The following is a 26,456-nucleotide window of genomic DNA, read 5'->3' as shown; positions in this document are numbered from 1 at the left end:
CCTTTGCCCTGCACGTGGGGATCCATCGCTGTGGGACCACCTCTCCTGTCCTGCTTCTCCCTGCAAGAGTTGTTTTGTGCCTTTCAACAGCCAGCCATAAATCTGCTCCTTCCTTTTCATCCCAGCAAGATGAGAGGAGCCCTCCACCCGCAAAGGCAGAAAATTCCCATTGTTGATGAGTCCTGCCCCACAGATTCCCTCTGTCTTGCAACAATTCCTAGAACCCAAAGCTTTTTTTCCTTGCCTACCCAGGTCAGGCATGGCTGTCCCCACCATGAGGGCTTTGGTGACCACAAGCTCCAGGGGTTTCCTCAGCAGGAGCTTCCACAGCTTCCCAAATCCTGCCCATGTTGTCCTGGGAGGGAGGGGCAGCACATCCACATGATGGGTGGGCCATGAGTGGGCTGAGATGAATTACACTGGTGCACTTTCTCCAGACTTTGCTGTTCAAAGAAACTCATACTTCTGTCTCTACAAGCATCATTTTACCCTGAATTTTATAACCATAGATTATTACAGAAGTGTAACTTGCTGCTATTTCCTTTCCCTAACTCAGTTTGCAATGTATTGACAACATTTTCCCCTCCCTTTTGCTCTGGTTGCAGAGCACCCTGACTGCAAGGTCATGGGGGGAAGCATAACCTGCTCTGTTTATGTCAAGAGGCTTTTTGATGCCTTGGGTGAATGAGAGCTCACAAGAAGAGGTCCAGCCACCACCGTGGCAGCATGGGGACTGTCACCTGTCTCCTTTAAACCACCTTTATTCAGATCAGCCATTGCATCCCACCCTGCACCTGTCTGGTCTTTCTTGCTGGACATGGTGTGGATTTGTCAGATGGTGCTTCAGCAGTTATCCTTAAGGGATTGAACAGATTTTACAGTTGTGGAAAGTAGTGGGATCTGCCAAGTTAGAGAAAGAAAAGATTCTAAACTTCTAAACTTGAGTGACCAAATTTGAGGGCAGGTATAACAAAGTGCAAGTACCCCCTACCTCTCAGAGAGGCATTAGCAATGTTTATGTATTCCCATTTTTGCAGACTCTGCAGACACACAGAGCTGCAGTTGGACAGAGATATCTGCATGCATCAGAGTCCTGCAAGACCTCAAAATATTGCTGCTGTAGTGAAGTATTTCTGGCATTTGAAGTAAGAGACTGGGACAAAAAACTCCAGGGAACTAATCCTGGTCATGCTAGTGAATTATGGTGTGACTCTAAGCAGAATTTGCCTTGCCTTTCTGTGGGCAGTCAGCTTGTGTGACTGCAAAGGGAGAACCACAGGACCCAGGTGAGCTGGCAGGGATAAGGACTTCATCACCGGGTTTGATTTATTTATATAGTTCTGGAAAATCATGCATTAATTAGTTGGAATTGCATTAATATCATAATGGAAGTGATTTTTTTCTTTTCCTTTGGGCTGAGGGAATAAACAACTCTCCTACAAGACTCTTTTATAGAACAAAGCTATGGAAGCAGCAAAGACAGTACTTTTAATGAAATGTGTACATTTACTTGTAAAAATGCTCTACGGATGCATATGCTGGGTTATAAACAAAGAGCTGAAAAACTGTGTGATCAGCAACTGTACAACTAGCTACTAATTAGGTGTATCTCATTTAGGAAAACCCACTTGACTGCCTGGGCTTTGTTTTGGGGGGGGACAGGACAGGAGAGCAAGAGAAGGTGGTGGCTGTGCTGGAGGAGCAGTGAGAGCAGAGACAAAGCAAATTTAGAGAAAATCTCTCTCATCCTCCATCCCAGACATGCAGGCCAGACCCATCAGCATCTCTTCTAATAGACTCTGTTTTCTAACTTTTCCCTTCTCCATCTCAGAGTTTTTCACTGTCTGCTAGAGAGAGGGAGGGCTGTGTGATCAGGGACCCTGCCCTGGGCTCCTGAATGCCCAGCAGGGCCAAGGTCCAGCCCTTCTGCAGGGCAAGGCACCAACACATTTTAGATACAACTGGAGCAGTTTTAAGGAAAGTAGCCCTGCTCCTGGCACTCATGACAAAATAGAGCTCAGCCAACCACACGTAAAACAGCCCTTAAAAAAAGAAAAGTGGTCTTCACAAATGAAATTTTCTTGGCTATGATCATTAAAATAAATGGAAGCAAAGAGATTAATAATGAAGTAACCCAAGCAAATCAGGTAACATAGCCTGTCTCCTATCCATTTCCATCTGAAGTTCATTTTGGCTCAGGGATCTGAGTCTGAGTGAGTTTTCCTGATTGATGGATGTTAGCTCACATCCAGGTATTACTATATTTTTTCTTCTTTTTACACTCAAAGAGTTTTAGAAGGCATGGCTTTGGAAATACCCATTGTCTGAGCCCAAAAATATATAGGTGGTTTCTAAATTGATTTTTGTAGACAGATGCTATTTCCATTTCATTTCACTTGAGTAGAAGAAGTTCTCTGTACAGTTACCTTGCTGGCTGTGACAAACAGCAAAATACCAAAGGCAAAAAAAAAAAAAAAAGAGTTAATGATAATTTCATACCTAGACAAAGAGATAAAAATAAAGGCACCCACTTATCCACCAAATTCAGTGTAAGACCATGATGAATACTGTGGCAGTAACCTGGAGAAGCATCCTCCCACGTGCTCAGCACATGAATAACCCCAGCCAGAGCCAACCCTGGCATGCCCATGGTTAAGCACAGGCTGAAGCCCTTTGCTCTGCAGTGTCAGCAGGTGATTTGCAGTGCTGCACCCCACTCCTCTGAACTCTGGAGGCTGGATGTGAAATCTGGATCATCCATGAGCCCTTTGCTGTGGGGAGCTGCAGAGCCCAGCCCTCGCCCTGCTGTTGGGGCAAGGAGAGGTGGTGCCAGCAGCCCCTCCAAGGGTGGGAACTGCTCTGGGGCAGAAATATCCCACTCTTGAGCATCTCCCAGCCCTGCTGCAGGAGGTGTCTGGTCTGGAGAGGGCTCTGGGGCTGCTCCCTGCTCAGCCAAGGGTGGGAAGGCACCTGGGAGGTGCCTCCTTGGCCGAATTCCTGCATCAAGGATTGGGCTAATGTGGCTGGGATCACAGTGCTCCATTAGGGGTGTGGCAGGGATTACTGAGCCTTGTGCAGGAGTCTTTTTATTATTACATAACTCCAAATAAAATAAATAAATCCTATCACCTACATGCTACTCTGATATGTTCCATGGAAAATGCAAAGATGGATGGATAATATCCCATTTTAGCCTAACAGCTGTACAGTTTCATGTTATAGTCACACCTCTTGATATTTAGCTGCATCAGTATCAGGACATTAAAATCATTTTTTAAAGATCAATAATTAAACCTAGATTTCATTATTATTCAGAGCATACAAATACAGGGCTGTTGTATTAAACACAATACAAGTATCAGACTGTTTGTAATTGTACTCACACTAATTGCACATTCTGACACATTCTGGGGTAATGATGCTTGAAGTTACCAAACAGTTCAAAGATGAAAGGCCACACAGTCAAAGATTCTAAAATAAAGCTCCTGATTTGTGAATTTATGGTAATGTACTAAATTTGATCTCTTCCCCTTGTATAAATAGCTACATGTAATTATATAATTATATAATAATTAGCTTGTAGTCCCACAGCAATTACAGAGTTATTCCATGGGTATCTGAGCCCTGACAAGGATGGTGATACCTGGCATTGCCCCCTGCCTCCCACTCTGCATCTCAAACTTTCCAGTAGTTGCACTGTGAAAATATCCTGAGCTTTTTGTGCTGAGGATTTTTCCAAGGCTCTACTTTTATCTCTGGCTGCTGGTTCTGTTTAATTGGTAGTTTGCAGATAATAGAAACACAGAGGAATATTATTCATTCATCTTCAAAGAGCTGGAAGCAGAGAGTCTGGTGGGGCACCCAGGAAGCCTTGCAGAAGACTGAAATGGGAAGGCAGCATTTTTATCACCTTCCTCATTCAGAAAAAGAGAGAGAGCAAGAAAGAGCGAGGCAGCCTGACCAGGAGCCAAAAGGAGATGATTATGTGGTTATCCAGAGGGATTCTTTCTATTACTTGAAAAATCAGAGTGCAGATTTAGAGAGACAGGTTGATGTGCTCAGGAAGATCAATGAATATGAGAGGGTCATTGATGGCATATGCTGGGGTTTAGAGGTAAGTGGCAGCTTTGGAGGAAGTGACAGGAGGAGGGGAGGAAGCAGCTGGTGGTCAGTGCTGTGTCCTGGGCTCTGTCCTGCTAAACAGAGTCCCCTCCCCAGGGAGAAGAGGTGGCACCGTGGCCTTTAAGAGGACAAGTTGAATGAGATTGCAGCCAGAGGTGTCAAGGAGTGAAATTTCAAGAGCAAGCAAGTGTGAGAGAAGTTCTGTTGGAGTTTAGGACGTGCTGCTGGTGGGAAATGGTGAGGAAGGGGATCAGCAGTGCCTGCAAAACTCAAACAAAAAATTCACCTGACCAAACACTCTCAATATCCCACAGGGTGAGAGGTTTCTCTAGTGTAAATGTTTACCTGCATGGTTCTTCTATTAAAACACCTTGCAAACCCTTGTCATGAACAGTTTTAAGATGCTCTCCTATTGTCTGCTGCCCTTTTTTTCCTCCTGGTCTGTAGCAGCTCCAGCACACACACCCAGCCCATGGTCAGGCAGCAAAAGCCCTTGGTCCTGCTTTTCAGCAGAAAATCCATCTGTTAGGCATTGATAGAGAGAACTGCTGAAGATACAACAACTGGAAATATTTTTCTTGGCAAGGAGGAAGAGTCTTGGAGAGAAAGCAAGTTAGGGACAATAAAGATAGCCAGGAACTCTGGAGCACTGACCTCCAGACGCATCCAGGGTCATCAGGGAAAGTATATCAAATGTTAACAGGAGCCAAGAACTAATTTTAAGGAGGGCTGGAAGATATTCCCGTAAGTTCAGTCAACATTTTAGAGTGTGGAAGAAACAGTGTGTAGAAACAGTGGCAGTTTCTAACATTATGGAGCTTTCTGCCTGTTTATTTTACCTACTGTATTTTACAGAAGCACTTGTAATTCCAAAATCTAGAAAGCTAAAGTCATTGATTCTTTACTTAGGCCAATCAACAAACTCAGAAAATTTATTTTTCAAATGGTTGGTGTCATGTAGGAGTTTCTGTCTGTATTTTAAATATGTGTGAGATATAGAGATATATGTAAACATATATATGCTCATGTATGGCCACATGTTCATGGACTATGTCTGGGGACATGGATCTGTACAAAAGGTGCCATTAACTTCACATTCAGGAGTAAGGGCATCCATGTAAACAACTGGTCTGCTGTTGAGAAAATATTTGACTATTGTAAAGTGCCAGACCAGGGGACTGATATAAAAATTAGAAAGGTTTCAAAAACCAGGGGACTGATATAAAAATAAGGAAATTAAAAGTAATCAGTTTATTCAGATGAAACTGTTGTATTTCATTCTAAGTGCAGTAAATATATGGATTACTAAGCCAATAAGACCAGCGAGGCAAAGACTGGCTTGTGCTCTGGAAAAAAAAACGATTTCTTATAATTTTTTTGTAATTTCTACTTGTTCATGGACATAAAACAAATATTTACCTGACTGACTGACCAAATTTGCCAGTAAAAGTTTGAAGTGCAGTTCAATTGATCATCATGGATGGGTTTTTTACGCCCTGATTTATTTTGAAGATTGCTGTAGTTATTTTCTCTGTTTGTTAAAGTCTGCCCCTTTCAAGTGCTCCATATGCAATTTTCACAGTGAAATAATAAGATCTTGTAGTCATTTATTTAATGTTCTAAGCCCTGCTGAGCTCTCCCTGTCACTCATTCCAGAGGGGCAGGAGCTCTGGGATGAGCACGGTTGGTGCCTTCCAGTGGTTCCTCAGGGCTGGAGTGTGAGCACCAGCCTGTGCAATGGCATTTTTAGCTGTTGTGGGGCACTTCAGCTCTTTTTGTACTTCAACAAACAGGTCACCAGCTTTGTTTTCACTTTTGGTGGGGTTTGCCAGCCTCATACAAAGCAGCCACAGATGAGAGGAAGGCAATGGTTCATAGAGAGCTGCTGCCAAGAATATCTGGGCACCAGGTCAGGGAAGTGGTGGTGTAACCCACAGCTTTGTCCTCACCTCTTGCTCTGCTGACCTGGAGAAGGACCAGGGGAAACGCTGCCTTAGGGATTCCTGCTGTACCTCAGCCAGCCTTGGACACTGCCTGATGTGCTTTGGCTCTGGGTGAAGAGGGGTTTGCCCTGGCAGCTGCCTGCTGTGACCCATGGAAAGGGATGACATACTCAGCTGAGGTGCTCTTTGAGATTATCCAACAGGGGAATGGACAGAATTCAGCCTTTACTTGTGCTAATGAAGGTGGGAAAGCCAGGACAAGTGTGAACCAGGTGCTGGAAAAGAGATTTAGAAAAGCTGTCCTCTGGTTCATGTGCTGCGGTGTGATGATGCATTCAGGAGTGCGAAAATGTTGGTGAGGGGAAGCAGAGTGACCTTTGTGGGCACTGACACGTAGCAAAGAGCAGCCCTGTTTGTTCACCAGCTCAAACCAAAGCCAGGAGTGCAGAGGCAATGGCAGAGCACGTGGGACTCTCTGCACTGCCTGTATTGACACAAAGAAATTTCACTTCAGTTAAAGCTTCCTTGGGAATACGTGGGAGGTGGGGGCAGCTCTTCAGTGGAGGATGCTGTCTCAGCCTTATATAAATACCTGTAGAATTGCTCAAATAGTTCATTAGTAGCTTATGAGTTTGTGTGCCTGCATTCCTCACTTGCTCTAATTGCAAGGATGTTGATTCCTACTGCATCCAGTGAACAGATTCTCTGCTCTATTGCACCATTAAATGAGGTGTTACTGTGTTTGACTTGAGCTGAAAAGGATCCCTTCCCACTTAGTAAAGAGACCAGCTAGGGCTGACCTAGCTGGGGACAGATTTCCTTCCAAATCACAGAGAAGTACTCCTGAATATGAGATGTTAATTGTGGCAGGAATTAAGGATTAAACAGTCATGGCTTCAGGTTACTAGTGGGAACTGAAATCAGGATTACAAAGGAAACTGGGCCATGCCCTCACAATGCTATTACCCCAGTTCTTGAATCTAAAAAACCTTAGAAACTCATCCTCAGTGACCAATAAAAACTAGTCTAAATTGTGCTTACTGAGGCCTGAGGAAAAGAGTCATAATTGTGCAGCCATAGTTTGGACACCTTTCCAGGCAGAAGATAACATCACGGGCAAAAGAGTGAAATTCAGCCCTGATCAGGGCCAAAGCTCCAGCACTGGCCACAGCTCCATCTCTTGCCTGGGAGAGTCAGACCCCACACCAGAGCCAGCAATCTGCACCTGGAGTCCCTGAGGAGAGAGCAGAGACCTTGCAAGAGCATTTCCCTTTGGGCAGAGGCTCATGAAACCCCTGTGTGAGCTCAGCCTGGAGCACTCAGTCACCTCAATGCTCACAGCACCTCCTGAGGGGCTGAGTGAGGGCAAGGACCCCATCCACATTCCTGGGGGAGATGCTCACATGGGCTACATGCTGATAATGTCCCCAAACCCTATTCCTAACCCCAGAATAAAAAGGCAGGGAGATGAATAAGGGGGGAAAAAAAAGAAATTCTGTGGATTAAATTTATGACAGAGTAGCACATACTTAATAACCAATTAAAGCCAAGATTTATTGGGAGCTAAATTACATTTGTATTATAAATAGAACTAGAATATACTGTTACAGAATAAAAGCAAAACATTTTAGCATTTAATATTGTAAAAGACAAAGCAATCTAATGGACCCTAAATGTTAATTGCTGAAAAGATTTACACTTTAATTGCATTTTCAAATCATCTTATTTTACTGTGCTCTTTTTTCTATGTACATAGAAATCAACAGTGTGCTGCAACATTATACTTAGTAGCAGCAAGACCGACTTAAGGAAACCTATAGGCAAGATCAGTTTATTATGTATAAATCCTTGCAAACATTTTAATTGAAATGAGCAGTGGACTTTCACTGACCTTGGCTGCATGTGTATGAGACCTTCATAGCAAATTAAGCTGGTGAAAAGTGTGTGTGAGAAGCCAAGAAGGGAGGGAGTGTTAACAAGACAATTTCTCTATGTAAAGCCAACAAATAAACCGTATTAGATACAAGGGTTTGCTTTATGGCAGCAAAAAATTAAAAAAATAAATTAAAAATCTTCAAAAAACCAACAACCCTATCAAATGATGAAATTTGAAATTACATCTGATTGCATTATCAATTAATAATTTGTATTTACTGAAGTATTAACAGCTACAATCCAAATTTGGGCCAACATCCGAGGCTGGCATTTTAGGACTGCTTTCATAGCATATAGAAATGCTACAAACTTCCCAGAAACCGATTCCTGTGCTCATAAAATTTCTGTTCCAGTTTGTGTTACTGCTTCAAGATTCATCAGCTGAGTTACAGTTATGGCTGAATCTAACTCATATTACATTTGAAAAAATAAATGTGCACTAAAAGTAATTAAAGCATGTTGGTTCATGAATAATACACCATTTTACTACTATTTGCAGAGTATAATGAGACAAGCTACTAAATTGACAATGAATGCTCTATTATGTGATTGCCAACTGTTTTATAAGATATTGAACAGATTCATTTATTCTATCATCAGGCGCATTATCAAGCTATTGCTTTTTAATAAATTAATTTCTCCTGCGTCTCCAGAGCCTCACTTTGAAATGTGGCTGAGGGCATAAACGGAATTAATTCTGCGGTCTGGGCTGAGTGGCGGTGCTGGTGCCCCGCAGCTGGCAGCGGGCGCGGAGGGGATTTCTCCGGGTGGCGATGGCAAGGAATGGCTTTGGATGGCCAGCCGAGAGAAAGAGTCACCCCTGCAGGGCAGCGCTCTCTGACAGCTCTTGTTTATCAGGGGCTCTCCTTGCCACACATCCCCTTCACCCGCCCTAAATTGACCCTTTAATTGCTCGGCAGCCTAAACCCGGTGACACTGCGGAGCAGCGCTTAATCCCCGCCTGGTTGATGGTGTCATTAGGAAAGCAGCGTGATCGCGGGGAAGGATCTCCCATCCCGGCTGGGGCTGGGCTGGAGGCGAGGATTATCCCTGAGCCCCGGGATGGGGATGGGGATGGGGATGGAGCAGCTCGGGCAGGGTCCGCGCAGCCCCGGCGCTGCCGCGCTGCTCCGCTCGGTGTAAGCAGCTTCTAATTGCGGCTGTTGACAGGACTCACTGCGTGCGACTAACCTTGCTGCAATGTTATTATTTCTGAAGGGAGCCTTTCTCCGTGTTTTTAACAATAAGTCTGACAGGTGTCATATTAAAAACAGGGCTTAATTCTAATGCAACTATTCCCACCCGCCTTTCCCTTCTCATTTTTGTGCCTCTGTAATGCATGAATTTCTGCTGCTCATAAAGATTAAAGGAGCAGCTTTGCTGGAAGGAAAATACTGGTTTGTTTGTAGTCCAGGTACATTTGAGATGGTCTCAGTACTGGCTCCCTTTCTCCTCTCTTCTCCAGCCATGCCGGCTCAATGCTGGCAGAAAAGAGAGCGAGAGAAATAAAGCTTTCCCTGGGATGAGAGGTAATTCAGGATCCATTGAAGTGAAATTTCAGGGCTCCCTTTGAGCTGTGACCCGTAGCCACCGTCCAGGCACTCGGCCTGTGATGCATGGCTGACTGCTGTCCACCAGAGACCCAGCCCAGGCCAGCAGTTCACTTACAAGTTTACACTGGATTTAAGTCAAAATGCTAAAAACGCTGGTGTTCAATCATTGCTAACTGTGCGCTCGGCAGACAGCTCCCAGCAGACCCCGTGCTTGTAAAATCCAATACACCACGTAAAGTAAGGGTTTGTGGAGGTGCAAGGGCTTTAGAAGACTTTTCTTGTCTCTGTCCCTACTGATTGTATTTTTGTGATGCTGCTTTTCAGGTGCTGGGATGGCTTCAGCCTTGTCCCATCCCACACAGGCAGCAGCACAGAGGGCTGCACTCAGGCGCTCCCCATTTCCATAACCTTCCCCTGTGTGTTCTGCCCTTCCTCCCAGGCTGCCTGGAGAAGGCAAAGTCCATTTTAAAGCCATCAGTTCCGTGCTGATGTGATGATCAGCCAGGACCAGGGTGGCTCCCCTGCACTTGCTTCTCTCCTCTCTTTGCAAAAAGCTTCCACGTTCCACATCCCCCAGCATCACACGTGCTCCTCAGTCCTGGCTGAGAACATTACAAAGCTGCTCAAACTGCTGCTGCTAAAGGCTAATGCCAGCCCAAGGAAAAAGGTGCCTTCTTTGCTAGGAGGGATCATAGAAATCCAGTGTACAAAGCCCCTAATTTTGCCTGTGCTCACGTATCTGCAGGCACTGCACCAGACCTGTGCAAGGTTTCCATATGAACAACAGGCACGGTGCAGATCAGTCTCAAAGTGTTGTGTAATATTCAGTTTTTACAACAGTTCTTTCAGAACAGTGAAGATAAGCAGTCCAAATAGTCTCACCAGGCATTTGGTGATCTGTTCTGTACCCCCTTAAGGTTAATGATTTTCTGGGACTCAAAAAAAAAATATTATTTCTTCTTCTCTTTTTTATTTTTTCCCCCCCTGCATAAGCAACTGCCCAGCAAATTGATAAGAGCCCTTTTTAATTAGCTAGTGAAGTTGTATGGGTAATGTTCCATATAAAAGGCCTATAAAACACAGCAGAATTAATAAAATGACTGCTTCTCATTTAATTCAGGTCCTCCAAAGGGATCCATATGTCTTGCTTTGGTCTGTTTGTAGTACTTCTCTCCACCACCCAGCCACGAATTGATTAAAATCACATTCCTCACTTAAAACTGGAGCCCAGTTGGTAAGAGATACTGGATAGTAATTAAGGTCTGTGCAGAGACACATGAACCCTCATAAAAAAAACAGTACCAAAAGGAATCATTGTGCATCGCTTGGATTATATGCAAACACAGCTCATGTTGACAGCTACCTCTGGATGACTCCATCAGTACACACTTTATCTCCAGCTGTCCAAGTAATTTTCCCAGGATTTCGCCCCTCTTTTTCACTCCTCTCCACACAGATGGATTAGAGCAACAAACGGTTTACATGCTGCACATCATTAGCTATCCTCCCTCACTACCCAGCAGATAACAACTGGGCTCTATCATCAGGACATTCATAACACCTTGACACTTTTACAACTATGCTGTTCTCTGCCAGAGCAATCTTCTCTTTTAAAGCATGAAGCTAATTCACAAAACACCCCTTGGAAAGTACTCTGCAAACGCAACAGGGGTGGGGGAGAGAAGAAAAAGCACGGCCCAGAAAAGGCATCTAGTAAATAACACAGCAGTGTAGGATAAAAAAAAAAAAAAACTCAAGAGAAAAGCAGTGCATTCTTTCTGTCCAAGATACCTCTCTATTTTCCCATTTCCTCCATCCCACAGTGAAGAGCACCAGGAAACAGCCACCCATCAGTCTGCTGTGCTTCAGTGTTTCCATCACCGTGTCACTCAGGCACCTCCCAAGCCTGGCATCAGCCTGTGCAGGTCCCTGTGGCCCTGGTGATGGCTCGGCTGCTTCCCTGGGCATGGGCTTCTCTTTGCAAAGGGACCAGTTGAAGGCTTCAGTCAGTCATGCATTTAATGGATATTGCTATGGGCTATTCCAGCTTTCCTAAACTCAGATTCCATCTCAGATTCCATCTCAGGGAATCTTGGCTCTAAGATTTGTCAATAAAACAACATTTTCCCTGGGTAGGGACCCTTTTCCAGTAGGCTGGGACCCTGCTTCGGAGCCCACTCGTGCTTAGACATGGGCTTGTATTTAAATAAAATACAAACCCACATCAGCTACTGTGTGGAAGGAAATACACTTTAGCAGCATTTTCCAAGCTTCTCAGCATGCCCCCTGCCACCCCAACCATACATTTTAATGTATAGTACACGCTTGTTTAAAAAAGAAATACATAAGGAGAAAGAGTAATTACCGTAGCTTAAATTCAACCCGATAAGAAGGGCTTGCACAGTCTGAGCAGCTGTTCCACTGCCATTCAGATTATGAAAATATAATCCTAGAGAACCTTGTCAAGATAAATACAGAGCATGAAATGTATAGGCATTTTTTCCCCAGCCACATATAATGATCAATTCCAAAGCCACAAGTGATACCAAAGGACAAAATAAGATCTGTCTAGACTTTCTCACTTACAAGATATTGATCATTCCAATGGTAAACTGGTTAGTATAAGTGTGTTTGGCTTGAAAGGTCATGAGCTTAACACCTGACAAGGAGTTATTCAACCTTGATATAACTCAAATTATTGCAGGGTTGCTGGAAAGACTCCTCTAATAAAAAGCCCTACCTGGTCTGAGAATATCTGGGATTTGTCTCCCAGGTGTCAAAAGAAAAAGCAGGAAGGAAAAATAAAAGAAGTCAAGATTTGGCATGGGTTTCTGCTGGTTCACCTCTACCTGATCTGGCAATCAGAGGTCCCAGCAGTCAGTGCCTGTCTGGGCAGAACAATGGAGAGCAGTGGAAGCTGACCCTGACTGAAAAGTCACCTCCACTCCCTAAAAAGCTTCTGGCTCTTCAATCCCAGCAAGGGAGTTTGATTGCTCACCTGCACGGACTTTAAGACACAGGACACCAATATAGGGTCAAAAAAACCACCATTAAAATGAGAAACGTTGACTTTGGAAGGAAAGCAGGGGGGAAAGGGTCGGACCACGCCCTGCAGATGTGGGTGGGAAATGCTCTGGCATCGCCTGCCAGCACCTCCCCTTCCCAAATCCCTGCAGGGCCTGAGCCTGCATCACACACAGCCCTAACCCAGCCTCCTCCCTCTTCATGGGGATAACTAGCAAGTGCTTATTAGGACTATTAGGAGCTTGATGTGAATTTGCTGGATCTTTTCCAAGAACTATAAATACCCGATCTATTTTGCTTTATTCAGTTCTTTTTGTTTTGCTGATATGATACTAGTTAAGGTTAATGGGGTTTGCTTTAATATTAGACACAGGATCACTTAACTACCTTTAATGAACACTGGAGTCAATGCATTGTGGAGTAATTCACACAGATATTGCCTCAGGTAAATCAACCAGAAAAATGTAAGCCAGTCAAATAAATAAATCTGACCAGCTGTAAATGTGCCAAATTTTACACCAAAATATATTTGAAAGCCAATGACTTAGGCACATCTAGGATATTAAAATGGAGGGGTTGGAGTCTGTTTCTTTTCAATTGCTTTTCCTTTTTTAATGTTCCCTGCACATCCCTCCTGTGCTGAAACCAAACTGAGATTGCAAGAGAAATTATTTTCACAAGTGTTTCTAATAGAAGCGAGGGCCCTACAGCTTGGTGGGATTTTTTTTTTCATTTTGAAAAAGCCGTTTTTTATACTGGCTATCTTAACACAGGAGAGTGAGAGACAAAGAGGAGAACAGAGAATGGAAGAAGGAAAATGGAGAGAGAAAAAAATGAAGGAGACGAAAAAAGAGAAACAGAGAATGACAGAGTGAAATAAAAAAAAGAAACAGGGAGCAAGTAATTTTGTCTGCGTTGGAGAAAATTATGACAGTGAAATTCTAGACAGGGCAATACACTGGTGTCAATAAATAATAACCAGAAATAAAAACCAGAGGAACCCAAACAACTCAGTGAAGTTAGGGGTTAGCTTGCCTCATACTAGTGCAAAACTAAAACTATGCTAACATTAAAAGTCTCTTACCTTGTAACACTAAAATAGAGAGTGGGGTGCAGAGGAAAAGCACACAGATATTCTTTGAAGGAAGGCAGGCAACATCCCTGAGTACTGAATTCTCATAGAAGAGAACAGTATTTCAGCAATAAGGAATGACAGGGGGTTCATTATAGGTTATTAATGTTTGCCTAAATGGAGCAGAAGGCCCAGGCCTTCAGGGGAGTGCAGAGCTCCCAGCATCACTTAATTAGTGCCTCTTCTGAACCCAGCAATGCCAAGCTCCAGTGCAAAGCTCTGCAGTCCTGCACTGCCTGTGTCATACCACAGTAATTCTGTCTGGCTCTGAAAGGGAAAAATAATGTGTGTGTGAGGGCTGTTGCACAGGTGACAGGAGTTAATCACTTTTTCTCCCCAGTTAAACTCCAGACAATACAAGGAATTTGACTGTAACCATTGCCTCAGCTGGCAAAGCCTTCAACCCAGGCCATGAATTTTCAGACACTGCACTACACCAGCATCTGGTCTGTGTAGCACAGCCTGGAGAAAACTTGTAGGAGACAAGAAGGACTTTTTTTTTTTGTTTTTTTAACTCTGCAAAAGGCTGAAAAGAGCTGCTGTTCTTTCTGGAATAGCCCCTTTTATTTCTTTATTCCACCAAATGTTTCAAAGCAGGATGTGCTGCCCTTGGGGAAGGGGCTGCAGGAGTCGAGGAGGATGAGTGGGCAGGATTTGTCATCTCCTGAAGCTGTTGCTACAGAGGTGGCACAGCAGGGATAAAAAAAGGCCATATATTCTTTACTGCTGCCTTAGGAAAGACTGTGGCATCAGGTAAGGAAGCAGACAAGGAAGGAGCAGCTGAGGCTGCACTGGGGTAGAAGCCTTGACTTTAACTCTGTTCAACAATTAATCCAATGTACTGTGATTGCAGAAAAGAAAAAGCATGGAAGGCAGATTGTTACCAATAAAGCAGAAATAAAAAGGGGATCAAATAAACTTCTATTAACAATGTGTCCTTCTATTTATTTGTTTATATTCTGTCTACAGAAAATGTGATGCTGGACTGAGGATGGCTTAGAACAACCTTCTGGCATGAAGACAGCTACAAAGCACAAAATACAAAAAATGAACTCAGAAAGAAACAGGAAAAAAAACAACGTTTTCTTGGCATCAACAAGAAGCTCTTTATTTTTCCTCAAGTTTTCTTTTCTAAAAAAAAGTGGAACTAAGACATTTGCAGAAATGAGACAAACTTTCTCTTCAGGTGACAATATTCAAGCAAGCATGTTGTTTTATTGAATTTAAATGGAAAGAAAAGACAGATTTGCAATGGGATACAGTATCAGGAGAACTGAGAAACTGTGAACTTTCAAGGAAATAAAACTCCTTAAAACTGTGAACCGAGAAATTGATGGAAATACCATTTAAACCCCTGATTACACTCTGTGTGTTCTTAAGGAAACATCATCATCTTTGCTAACTCGACAGTACTTAGGGAATGGTTTACAACATATCTTTTATTGTAATCTTTTAAGAAAAACAAAAAAACCAAACCAGAAATATTTAATTAGCTGTGACTTTACCATTACTGTTCAGATGTCTTCCTGCACCTTCGTGTTCTAGACAGCCCAGATGTACTTACAGCCAACAGTCAAGGGCTGAACAGATTTCTTTCCTCAATAATCTTTTGATTTGCCACACCCAATAAAATCCTTGTAGGGAAAAAGAATCAACACAACTACCATCTCCCAATCAATACCTAAAGCCTAACAGACAATAATTATCAAAATAAGGAGGAAATCCCATATTGGGCCACATACCTACACATTAATCATAACAACAGAAATTATCTGCAGAATTGCTTTTCTAAAATAAGACAGAAGATGCTTCCTTGGGTTACACTTTGAACAGGCTATAATCAAAAGAAAGAGAACCGAGACTAACTAAGCCCCAGGAAGCCGCATTGTCCCTTTAACCCACAGTATTCCCCACCTCCCATTAGTACTTAACATTTTTCACTATGTTGTGACTGCTATTATTTCATTTAACACCGGTTAATCTGTATCTGAGGTACATGGAAACCCTCTAGATGATAAGATTGGACAGGTTCCAGTGCTGGCAGTTTCCGAGCGTGCACACACTCGTGTGTTTTGATCCTTCCAGGAGCTGCCTGCTATTTGGCCTGGCTGCCAGCTCGTTCTTGGATCAGCCTGTGGCTCAGCTCCCAGAGGGCAGTGGCTGTGGCGTTGTCCTGGGCCTGCTGCGAGGGCAGGCAGCGGCAGCAGTTGTTGAAGTACATCCCGCCCAGCCCCTCCAGCTCCGCCGCCGTGGCGCAGTACACCGTCGTGGCAGCTCCTTGTTGCTGCAATAATAACAACAACAACAAAAAAATTAAATTAAGAGAGAGGAAACAAGCAAAACTATATAAATACATAGATATTTTATAGTTTATTATTATCGTTGTGATTTCAAGCACAGCCCTTTGGAGCTGCATCTCGTGCAAGCAGCGTGGCTGGCGGGGTGACCTGCCCGGTGACAAGGCGGCAGCCCTGCTAAAGGCACTTCTTTACAAACCACTTCAATGAGGACTCCTTTCTTTTCCTTCCCTCTAAGAGCAGAAGAAAAAGAGAATCCTGAACCACAGACCCAAGCTCAGGTGTTTTGCCCCTTTTTGGTAAACACCTGGATTGGTGGCAGGGCCTGCCCAGGTGGTGTTTGACACCAGAACAACTGAGCCAGGTTTAAAAGCAGCGCCTCAAAACTTCCCTTTGCATCACAAAAATCATTGACCATATGCATCTCAAAACTTCCCTTTGCATCACAGAAATCATTGACCATATGCACTTCAAAACTTCCCTTTGCATCACAGAAATCATTGACCATATGCCCAGGCACCCTGACCCGCAGCCTGATAGATGGATTTGGTTTGTTTGGGTTTTTTAAACCTCTTGTGCAAAATTAACCTGGGCACTCCAATTAAGACCTATCATGTAAAGTGCAGTCGGGATTGGTGCCAAACCTGCCCGTGGATCTTGGATCAACAGTCCAAGGCAGTTGTCACTGCTGCTGTGTGAGAGCATTTGACTGCTGCAGGCACAGACAGGGCTGGTTCTGCAGAGACACGAGGCTTTCCAGTGGAGTTTTGTTCTGTAACATTTCTCATGTCTTATAATGCTTTAAGAAATGGAGTGGATAGATTAGAGGCTTTTGTGAATCAGAAGGGATTTTTAAATTTTTCTTGCTTTCTCTTTTTTTTTCCTTTTCCTTTCCCTTTGCCTTTTTTGTTTTTTGTTTTCTTTTTATTTTAAATTTAAATACCAAATGAACTTATGTTCAAAGAGGAAGAATGGGTTTCTATGAATTGTCCTAACAAAAACCTACAGATGGAGGCCACAGGGTTGGGGCAAGCACCCTGGCATGGGTGATGGGCTATTCCCTGGCACAGACTAAAAGCATAGTGCCAGAACAGCTGGGGAGAGGGCAAGAAGCTATTTTGCTTTGTAAACTATAATTAAAAATAATAGGTGAGAGCACATTAGCAAAACACAACACTAATTTAAAACCAATAGAGTTTATCTGGCATCTTATGATTATTTATGTACATCTTAGTCCTTTCTGTGGTAACAAATTATGAGCTGATAGGAATCAGAATAAAGAGGCTGCCAAGTGCAATTGAAAAAGTAAATGAAGAGAAATTAGTTGTTGCCACATTAAGATAATTTAATGGGATAAGAGAATAGGCTTCAATTTCTTGTGATTTTCCTCCACTCCTTTGTTTTTTGGCCTTTCATTGTCACAGCCAAGGAAACTTAGGGTGCTGCTAGGGGGGGTCAACCCGCAGAAGACCTCTACTTTGCATTCTCATCCTTCAAGGACAGGAAGCAGTTTAAAAAGTCCCAGTTCTCCTTATTTGAGGCATCTCAACTTTGCAGCAACAAAGAAGTGCATATTTGTTTGCAAGACATGCATTTTCCTCAGCAGATGGGATTAAACTGATAATGATGACTCCACAACTTAGAAATGATCTCCCATCACAAGGTAAACCAAAACTGTCTGTATTAAGTATTTTGAAAGGCATATATTTATCAACAGACCAAAATATTTTTAAAGTTAGTATAATACATAGTAATCCTCTTATTAAGCCAGTATCTTTTTTAAAAAAAGAAAAAATATCTTAAAGGTGGTTGGTAGCAGAAATGGAAGAGAGTTCTACTAAAAATAATATTAATAGAGAACAATAAAATTTCTATGCTCATTTCAACTATCCTATAAAGCTCCACAGTACAGGTATGATCACTGCATTCAGCTGTTTAGAATGTCTCAAAGCCCCTAAAGAGTATTATTAGTTTTTTGCAAGCAATTCAACTGGACTTTCATTAGAAAGGTAAAATTAAACTGAATTGCTCAAGGCAGAGTGAGACCCCTCAAGCCATTGCTGAAAAGCATCCATCCAGCCAAACTAAACTCAGGCTATCTCTAATAGAATTCAGCTAATTCATAAAATGGAAGTTTATCAGAGCCAGTTTAAAATCCAACCCAAACAATAATTTATCTTTTCAAACGAGTCGAATTTGATGATGTTTAAACAAAATTCTCGGCAGGCAGAAAAACAGCCCAGAGCACAAGAGCAGCACTTTGTACCTTGAGCATTGACACAAGCTAGACTCCAGAAGAAGAGAATAGTTTTCCCTGTGTGAGCATAGGATATTTACTTTAAGTGATAAAAGATTATGTGGCTGGAAGCCCAAAGCACTTTATCTTGCGATGCCTCCAGTGTTTTGCTGAGAACTGGATGTAAGCAACGTGCCATTTGCTTTTTGGCTTTGTGTATCCTTACTTCTTTCTAAATGTTTCAATCATGTTGGCTGTTTTGGAAGAAGAAAATTCAATGGTTCTATCATTGAAAGAAAAGTACATTTCTTACTACTTAAGAGAAATGCAGTCGTATTTATCCCTTTGTTGACAGAGGGTAAAGATTTAGTATCTCACAATTATGGACAAACATGAACTCATCAAGCCTAGGAGGATGCTTCAGACAGCAAAACTGTGTAACAGAAGGGAAATCTCAAATTCTCAGAGCCACTTAAGTATCTAATTCCCTTTGTGAGCTGGTTGCATTCAGACACTTGAGGATCTGCCTAAGTGACTTGTCCAAGGACAGAGAGGAGTGAGCATCAGAGTCACAGGAATCAAATCCCATTTTGGGTTGGAAGGAGTATCAAGAGGGGCCCAGCCCAACCTCCTCCCCAAAGTGGGATGTGTAGAAGCCTCATATATGCCATGCTGAATGGGAAGGTTCCCAAGGCATAAATCCCTCCTTTGCATCTACGATCCCACAAACCTCTGTGAAGAGCCAGAGCTGCAGATAAGTGCAAACTGCCTGCACTGCTAGCCAGAAACTGCTCTGTTCCTCGGCAAATATTGTTTATCCCTTATGAACACAGTCCTTTGAATGACATCTTTATATGCTGGGTCTTATGACAGTCTAGTAACAAGTTTTAATTTTTTGCTCATCAGCTTTCCTGTTCACATATCATCAGCATACAACAGCAGAGGATGTTAGGGAATCTAATTAGTAAACAATTCCATACTGCTGATACAAGATGAAACATTCTTAAACCAATAAAAAGAGCACTTTAATCACTGTTGAATGACTTTCAATGCCAAGCGGTTTGTGCCATGTCAGAACATAATTTGAAGAAGATTAGAGTACTATATAAAAGAATTAATGTTAACAACTTCGTTAAAAAATGTCTTAAACAATGAGCTTGTCAGTTGTCACAGACTCTCCCTGATCCATTGTGATTAAGGCTCCCCCCCTCCCAACAATTTCAGCTGATAAACAATGCTAAAAGCGTCGGGCAACCTAAACATTTTTTTCCATAGGTCCATCAGTTGTACAGGGTGCTAATCACCAGAGCTGGGGTCAGCCTTCTTTAACCTGCAACAAAGGCAGCAGGTTGCAATAATGAATACACAGGATAAAGAATTTGTGAGAAGCCCAACTGAATCTTTAATCATGCCTCAGTGCCATTTCCGATCCAGTCAAACATGTGAAAGCTGCTGGGCAAGCACCACGCTATCAATCTTCCCAGTGCACGTAAAATTACCCGGGAATCTTGTTTTGGATTAAGTTGAAGAGTGTCTCAGTAATAAGGGTTCATCATTCTCTTCCGCAAATCATTTGTCAGTTTTGTAATACAATCTTCCTCTGCAGCAGGGTGGGATTTATACAGCAGTTGCTGTTTATTTATAGTTGAGGCTCAAAGATCTAAATTATCCATCCGTCTAAAATCCTTTGTTGAATTGAAAATCCTAAGTAGCTACTAGTTCATAGGCATTTATTTCATAACTGCAAGCAGCCAATTTTTAACTGATGGCACTGAATGCAAATTAATATTGAATAACTTAACAGTAAAAGAAAAGGGGTTCTCGAGATACAGAACATGGTAAAACCCTCATTAATATATGTAATGCATCTGTTAGTAGTCTGAGATACCATTTATGTTCCTGATAAGAAAACATATTACACAGTTAATGTTTAGTTTTTAGATTTGTCTACCTTCAAATGCATGTTTATTTTCTAAAATTAGACTTTTGTTCTGAAGCAAGTTTACATTCCAAGCACATAAATAATAGAAACAAAGCCATAGCTTATCTGTATATTTATCAACTATGAATGAATAGGACCCACTCTAAACTCTGTTAAGAGCACACAGCACTCAGCATTGTCTGCCAGGGAGATGGGATCAGCTTACTTGGAAAGGAGGGGTTTATTTTCTTATGAAAAATTAAGGATAAAGGCCAGTTATCTTGGTAGCCTGAGGTTAAGTTCAGCACAGAGCATTTTAAAAGATGGCCAGTGGAAAGAGGTGAATTCAAAATGACATGAGAGGAGAGTATTTGTGACAAGGGCCAGATTCAAAGCAAGCAGCTCAAGTGAAATAAAAAGGCAAGTCCTTAAAGCTCTTCAGGCTGTTCCTGTTATTCATGTCAGGACTATTAGACAAAGCCAACACATCCCTAACAGTAAAATATCAGACCTACACAAAAGCACTGTGAGCACACCATTTACAGCCAAATAACTCATTACACAGCAGTGTCAGGTAGAATCAGAGAGTCATTAATGTTGGGGAAAATCACCAAGTCCAACCACTGACCTAACCTAGCAACCAAGGCAGGATGAACATATTCCAGATATGAAACCAATGGGGTGTCCCATACCTTCTCTGTGCCTCTGATAAGCACCCTGAAGAGTTCCTTCTGTTAGAGGGAAAAACTCCTCACCAGCTGGCTTCAGCAGTGGCCATTTTCCTAATTTGATGTAAAATATAAAATCTCCTTGGAATTACCAACAAAATTACACAGAATCTGCTTCCACAACCACACTATCCAAACCAAACCTTAAAGTGACAGCTGCAGTTTTACATTCCTCGAGCCTCACCTCCTCCTGGTGGGAATCAGCACAGGTTTGTTGCCTTCTCAGAGGCTCCACACCTTGGAGCAGTGGCTGAGGATCTGCTCCATTGCTTGTTGTCACCCTGATGCTGATGCTCGGGGTGGGCACAGTGGGGTTTGAGCTGCCTGGGGGCAGCTGGGGGAAAACTGCCCTCACAATGGATTTGTCTCCTTCTGGTATTGCTACAACCCCCAGGCTGGGATTGTGGTGCAGAGCTTTCTCAAACTACACTTATTCCTTTTTCCTATCAAGTGAACAACGTGGAGCAAAATGGCCTCTTCTGAAAAACACTAGCACGTCTAAAATCCTCATGTCCTCATCCAGGATTCCTCAGGATCTGAGTTTTTTAGGAGCAGTCTTCTGAGCTGTTTGGTGATATCCCCCATGGCTGAGGCCAGCTGTAGCTGAGGGAGCCACTTCCCAATGTCAGGAGCTCCTCTGCTCCTTTTCCTACTGGGACAGCACAGAGCTGTGAGGAACAGTCACTTTTCCAACAATGCAGTGAACAAGTTTTAGTCTTGCCTGTGAGATGACAGGAGCACTGTTCAGTTCCTGCTGCAGCCCTCTTACTCAGAGAATCCCAGATGCAGTTACCTTGTGAATAACGCTCAGAATATCTGTGTATTAATGTCTTAACCATTGTGTTAAGAATGGTTAGAAATGGTAAGAAAACAGGATTCCTTGATTGCTTTTTCAGCAAGGAAATATGAAATTGAGACCTTCCTTTGCTATTTTGGGAGAGCGTGAAACTGAAATCATATCTGCAGCTCAAAAAATAAAACTTTGGAGCTGCCAAATATGATCTAAACTCCAAACTGGGCTCAGTTGACTTCAGGTCCTATTTCCACCCCAAGTGCCAGCAGGAAAACGTGACCTGAACTGACACTGTATCTACAGTCTTTTCAAAGCTCTCACTGAACCACATCTAAACCAGAGCTTCTCAACCACCTCCCCTTCCCCCATCACCACAATTAAACCAGCAAAGCATCTCTTAGAAGATAACACAACGAATAAACCAAAATCTATAAGGTCTGCTTTTTTCCCTCTGATGTATTCCTTTTTCAACTAATTCCCAACTACAAAGACTCAAAACTCCATCAGCTTCTCTACTTGCAGAGCATAGTTGGTTTCAAGCTGTAACTTTTCTTAGTGTCATTAAGACCCTTACACATTTACAGTATTCTTTACATACATTATAGGAGATAAGTGTGCTGTGTTCTTTGAGTAAGGAAATTGCAGTAGTTCACGAAAGAGGATTTGTTTTCAACTGCTGAGGCATTAAGACCTAGTGATTATTTCAACTATTCAGTATATGCAGCTATATTTAACTTACATTCTGGGTTTTAACTTTGCAAAAGAAATCGTGTCCATTGTAATAAATGTATTTTGATAATGCACCATGTTGTTTGTGTTATGCAACCCCCAGTATGTTCTCAATTACAGCAATGATAGCACTTGAAAACTTCCAACCTCCAACATCCGGTATCAAACAGATTTTCTGCAATCATTCCACGGGAGGAAAAAAAAAAATACAATATAGGACATCAAGTTGGGAGAACTGGGCTGTTTTCCTCTTTTCAACTTTTCCTTCCCTAGTGAGCTTGGACAAGTCACTTCAACTCCATGTACCTCACTTTTCCCAGCTATAAAATGGGGAGATTACTCTTGTTTACCCACCTCACAGGGGTGTTGTGAGGAGTCATTCAGATTTATGGAGTGCTTTCACACTTAATTTGGAAAAGCACTGTGTAAGTATAAAGTGTTATATTATAAACCACTGTTAAAATGTGTAGAAGATGTAGAACAAGGTTAGCAAAGTAGCTGACAAAAATGTAATTATCTTTTAAAATCATGCCTATTTTTCTCTATTGTATAAAGTTAATTCTTTAACCTGTGAAGCTGTCTGCTACTCCGGGTCCTGTTCCAGTGTCTTCCCTCTCTCATCCAAGTTTTTTTGCCCAGCTCACAGAGAACTTGGTAAAACTCTTCCTAGCCAAAACAGTGAGTTATTAAAAAAATGGATGCTTTAGAGGGAACAGTCCCTGAAATCCACGCATTCATCTCTCCCACCCTTTGCATATGCTAGGCAGAGCCATCATGGCATACCAGGGGTGGGATTCAGTTGCCAAACACGGATCTTGAGACATCTGAGCTGCCTCAAGATATCCCACGTGCTCCACAGCTGTCTTTGAGTGGGGCACATATTTCCCATAGGTCTGGCATTGTATCTGCCAGCCCCTCAGGGATATCTCAGCTAAAACCACACAATGGTTAAGACAACACCAGACTGTGCTGCTTAAATGCTTTCGCTGCAGCACCTGGAAGGGAGCTGGTTCCCACAGGCAGCGCTGTATTTCTTTTCCAGAATCTTATTGAAGTCCACAATCAGCTTCTGAAAGATGTTTCAAGGCTGACAGAGAGCCACCTTAAGCCCTAAAAACTATAATGAAGCCTGTGGCTTTACATTGCTCCACCAGCATTTCAGGGCAGGAGCAGCAGCACTCCTCAGGCCTCTTTATCAACAGCACATTTCCAGGCACATCAGTGCTGCAATTCCTTCTTCTGCCCGCTGAACCCCCGTTCACACCTGATTTACACTTTTAAGACATCATTGCTCCACTGAAATGGCAGCTTTGAACGCTGCATGCAAATGTCTCTGATCTTTTCCTCTCACAGGCTGGTATGGAGCAGTGGAGCAGTGCAGCATTCTTCTGCTCATTTCTAGATCTGGGAAAAATCTCTGAGGAAAATTATCAATTTTCATTTCAGAGAGTAACAGGGTAAGGGTGAGATCAGGTTGAAGAAATGATGCTGCAGTCCATTGCTTGCCCCCTGCCCTGTGTGCCAGCACTGGCCAGTGGAGTGAGAATAAAAGAGCACCTCAGGGACAGTCCCTGGGCATCCCAGCCCTGCTGGGGGCTGCTCACACCTGAACATCTCAGCCCACCTTCTGTGGTGCACATTTACACAAACACGATCACAAACACAAATTACACCACAAATCCTTGGCCACAGTCAAACTGGAAATCCCATGGAGGATTGGAAATCCTCCTGAGACACATAACCTGCCAGCAAAAGGTGGATTCTTCTGGGCAAGGGCAATTTAAAGAGTTGAGCAAACAGGTTGTTGACACTAAACATATCCTGCCAAAAAAGAGAGATTAGATACACACTGCTGCAACTAAATCATCAGAACTGGTCTGGCTGGTGTTTGGGCATACACAGATGAGAGTTCATTGAAATTACTTCTGTTATTAACTTATGCTGAATTGAAATGTTTTATGGTTTTGCTGTACTTTAATTATATATATACTTTATATAAATGTGTGTATACATACAGTACTGTATATGCTGTATATATTTATATAGCTTTTTAATACTATTAGAAGTCCAAATTTAGACTTTTTCATATGCATTATTGAAAGAATATCATCACAATGCTGATATCTGGCTTCTTCCTTCATTGCACAGATAATTTTTTAGACTGAATTTATTTCAGATATGAGTGAAAAAAAAAGTCACACAACGCAATGCTTTTTAAGGAAGTGACCTTTTGGGACAGATATTTAACAAGCTGTTTGTTTAGGTTTTAAAGATAAAGACTTTTTCATCTGTTGATACACACTCACACATATGCACATCCACACACAGACACACACAGTTCAATAACACAATGCATTGAGAAACCACAGGGTGTTATGATGGGAAAGTCTCATGGTAAGAAAGTAACTACCAACTCTGTCTTCCAGAAACTAATTAAAGGAATGTATTTTGCAATAATACAGATCTAGCAAACAGGCCTCTAAAGTCTAGGCTTAGAGCTGTAAGCCAGGCACTCCTGTATTATGTATGTGTGATTTTCATAGCTAGCCTGCTGTAAAGTGTGCCCTGTTAGTGCATCTTTCAGGCTCAAAGACACTGGTCTTGTTAATATTTCATTTAGTACATACTGTAGAGTCTCATTTATATTACTTCTATAATTAATGGTGATAGCTTAGGCACTGCCTTTACAAGGAGAGATCCCTGTATGTTGGTCGATGGGTAATGAGAAACAATAGATATTTCATTCACCAGCAGCTTGTTGCTAGTTAGTAGGAAATTATCGTGTGTACTGTTGCTTTAATTGCCAGGGTAAATAATGCTGCCGTTGTGTTAGTGAACATTTTAAAGCACTTGATGCAAATAGACTAGAAACAAAACACACAAAAAAAAAAATTACCTTTATTATGCTATACCTTAGCACAGGGAGTTTAAAAGGTACGTCTTAAAACATTTGCGTTCTATCATGCAAATATATCTTAATATGCATGTGCTGACTATTCAACTACTGTATTTTAGGAAATACAATTATGCTGCCTTTCTCTTCTCCTATGTAGACTGTAAATAACTGTAGATCTTTCTCTTGTTTTCCCATGTAAATATATGTAAATATTAACAAGCTATGCATGCTGATATTCTAGGCAATTTCAGGTACTTTTATAATCTGAAGGCATGTACTTGAACTGGTTTGTTTAAAAAAAAAATCAACTCTCTCAAATCCTTTAAAGCTCATTAGAAATTAAAGATTTCTTACTAGACTGGTTCCTTCACTCTCAGTTGGTTTTTTGTTTATTTTTCCCTCTGCTTTGCCAGTGCTGTCTCCCAGGACCCACCAGCAAGGATGCACATTCCAAGGCTGTTTTCTCCAAAGCGTGGGGTCCCGTCTCAGGATATGATTCACTGCCCCAGGATGGGCACCATTTAGATTCAGAGACTCAGAGAGGGGATGTCTATCCCCTTCTCTCTGACCTCTCCCTCTGCTGAATGATCACAGAGCCACAGAACTGTAGAACGGTTTGTTTTGGAAGGGACCCTAAAGATCCTCCAGTTCCAACGCCCTGCCATGGGCAGGGGCACGTTCCACTGGGCCAGTTTTGATGTTTTCCACTCCATTTTCTCACTCCATAATCTGTCAAGCCCGGGTTTAACACCACAAGTGCCAGGGCTGGGTTTGAGGGCAGAAGCAGCCACAGCCAAGAGCAGTCCCCATGGCTCTGGTTGTGCTGCAGTCCTGCTGCTCACTCAGACGTGGCTCCTCTGTTCCAACACGCTCTTTATGTTTCTTTTCCAGCATGCTTATGACTTTGACAGACTGTGAAAATAATTTGATAAATAGCTTGATAAATTCCTCCATCTCCTCCCTTCTGTGCTGTAACACTGTTTGTGGAAGCCTTTCAACTGAAGGAGTGTGAACAAAAAAGAAATTACCTAAAGCTTCTAAATCAAGTCACCTCCTGCATACAGATTTGGAGACAAGATTTCAATTTAGCTCTCTTCTTCCTTCTTTTTTTTGTTCATGCAGTAAATGAAGATTACTCTGAGGAAAA

At 42.4% G+C, this 26,456-nt stretch overlaps 2 protein-coding genes across 2 annotated transcripts in view; one reads left to right on the top strand and one right to left on the bottom strand.

The window, feature by feature from the left end:
• MAF (MAF bZIP transcription factor) overlaps positions 1-25,667 on the top strand; it is a 195,156-nt gene extending 169,489 nt beyond the window's left edge. The window contains exon 3 of the mRNA XM_071440727.1: positions 14,679-25,667. The gene's annotated coding sequence lies outside the window, so the exon portion shown is untranslated. The remainder of the gene's footprint in view (positions 1-14,678) is intronic.
• WWOX (WW domain containing oxidoreductase) overlaps positions 14,905-26,456 on the bottom strand; it is a 474,253-nt gene continuing 462,701 nt past the window's right edge. Inside the window, exon 9 of the mRNA XM_071440725.1 lies at positions 14,905-15,993. Within this exon, the coding sequence (XP_071296826.1) occupies positions 15,805-15,993 (189 nt within the window). The 3' untranslated portion in view covers positions 14,905-15,804. The remainder of the gene's footprint in view (positions 15,994-26,456) is intronic.

Source organism: Agelaius tricolor, unplaced genomic scaffold, assembly GCF_023055355.1.
Source record: "Agelaius tricolor isolate 1412-34295 unplaced genomic scaffold, bAgeTri1.0.p SCAF_15, whole genome shotgun sequence".
NCBI lineage: Eukaryota > Metazoa > Chordata > Aves > Passeriformes > Icteridae > Agelaius > Agelaius tricolor.
This window is presented reverse-complemented; position numbering and strand designations above follow the sequence as displayed.